This window comes from Carlito syrichta, unplaced genomic scaffold (assembly GCF_000164805.1).
Source record: "Carlito syrichta isolate Samal-C Ts95f unplaced genomic scaffold, Tarsius_syrichta-2.0.1 Scaffold225872, whole genome shotgun sequence".
NCBI classification, from domain to species: Eukaryota; Metazoa; Chordata; class Mammalia; order Primates; family Tarsiidae; genus Carlito; species Carlito syrichta.
The window spans coordinates 33,092-35,128 of record NW_007169968.1 but is presented as its reverse complement, the minus strand read 5'-3'; the positions used below and the strand labels follow the sequence as shown (position 1 = coordinate 35,128).

At 50.7% G+C, this 2,037-nt stretch overlaps 1 protein-coding gene across 1 annotated transcript in view; it reads right to left on the bottom strand.

The window, feature by feature from the left end:
* LOC103253374 (probable ATP-dependent RNA helicase DDX43) overlaps nt 1-937 on the bottom strand; it is a 29,926-nt gene extending 28,989 nt beyond the window's left edge. Inside the window, 2 exon segments of the mRNA XM_021709428.1 lie at nt 671-720; nt 853-937. Of these exon segments, the coding sequence (XP_021565103.1) occupies nt 671-720; nt 853-937 (135 nt within the window).
* Between the last annotated feature and the right edge of the window lie 1,100 nt (nt 938-2,037).

The window sequence follows — 2,037 nt, the reverse complement described above, 5'->3', positions numbered from 1 at the left end:
AGTGTCTGGAGGATTGACCCATTACATATAGCAGTCTTATGGGGATTCCCCCAGCAAATTTAATCTAAAGAAGACTGATTCAGGAAACATGTATGAGAGCTGATTTTGAGCCCTCTTGGAAGTAATAGATCTCTAAAGAGAGAACTATGACAGATAAGAGGGTGGACACAACTCAGTGGTGAAGCACTATGGAGTCCTGCCCACAAGTAGCACACTGATCCAAACACAAACCTCTAGGCCACAGTTTAGTGGGAATCAGTCCTCTGAAAGGGAGGATGGTCAAGGAGAATGACTCCCTTCAGCACAGAAGCCAGTTTCATGTTTGAAAGAAGACAGGCCAGGTTTTCTGAGATTCCATCTGGTTAGATATTAAGTCCCATTTTTGTGCACAATTTAAAACTGATGGGCAAGTTACAGCAAGAAATACTCAGAGCTCAAATTGTTAACCTGCAACCATAGAGTAGACTAAACTCTTCTAGAGGGTAAGAGAGGAAGAAACAAGGTGGGGGCAGAGCTGCCAGCCCCACTTCTTAGAACTCTAGATGACCATAATCTTCACTGCACCACTCTTGTCAGTCTGGTAGAAAAATGGGGTTCATGGATTGTTGCCCAAGCCTGGGCGCTCCTGGAGGGTTCTGGATCTCATGCATGGCTGCATGATCTCCCCCACCTCTCCTTGTGCAGGCTCCCCATTGTCGGCAAGGTCCACCTCGTAGAGATCTGCAGAGGGAGTGAGCACCACCTTCTAGTTCTAGAATAGGGCAATGTATTCACCTGGGGATTAAGGGGCTCAGAAGCTGGCACCTCCATCTCTGGGCAGCTCCCCACCACGGCCCTAACATCCCAACTCACCCTTAGTGTCAGTCTCTCCAGGCAGCTGAATGCAGCCAAGCTCCAGCTCTACCATCTGCTCCTTCATATCTGCCTTCTCCCCCATGACTTCCATGAAGGGGTTCTGGAGGCAGAACCCAGAGTCAGGTGGCCATGGCAGCCTGCCTTCCCATCCTCCTTGGGCCTGTCAGAAGACACACTCCCTCACCTGCAGATTCTACATGGCCCCCTGGAGGGCCTGGTGCTCCACCACATCACAGGCTCACCCCTGGTCCCAGGGGCTGGTGTCACCTCTCCCACTACCTTCCAGGTCGGGTCTGCCAGTGTGACGAAGTGCTGGCAGCACACTCTCCGTTCCTTCAGCTGTCCCAGTAACCATGTCTACTCCTCCTCAGCACTGGCTAGAGCCACATTAAAGGATGCCACCTGCAGCCAACAGGGGTGAGTATTTGTGGGAGGAATGCACAGGATGAAAAGTTGGCAGGGAGATGGAGAGGAGCCCCCACTTGGGCCTGCATGGGGGCACCTTTTGTTCACAGGTGCAGCAGTGGCTGACCACGGCTCTGGGAAGGGATTGGGGATTGTGAGGAATCAGAGGGCAGAAACACCAAGAGGTTAAGGGTGTCCAGGGGACCTCAGAAAAGGCAACGGGTCTGGCTCACCATGGTCTCTTGGCTATCCAGCTGCTCTGGGGTGGTCAGCGTGAATTTAGGAGGCTTCTCATTCTCATCCTCATTCTTGTGCTGCTTCTCCTTGTCCTTATTTTTATCCTTGTGCTCAGCCTCCTCCCCATCGCCCAATTCATAACTGGGTGGGGAGCCAGAGGGGTCCTCAGACAACCCAGCAAGAGAGGCCGAGGGGCTATCTCTGCCCCACCCTCACTGTGCAACCTGGAGCAGACAGCGACTTGGAAGATTTTAACATTCTTAAAGAGAAGAAATTCCAGCCAAGAGTTTCCTGCCCAACCAAGCTAAGCTTCATCAGTGATGGAGAACTAAAATAATTCCCAGACATCCAGTCCCTAAGAGAATATGTTGCCTCCAAACTAGCCCTCCAGGAGATGCTTAAGAAGGTGTGGAACATAGAATACACACACAAAAGACTGATCATACTCACCACAAAAGCACAGGCAAGCACAGAATTAGCAGAGAATACAGAACACTCACAAACATGAAAATGCACACACACATGTATTACAAAAGTTAA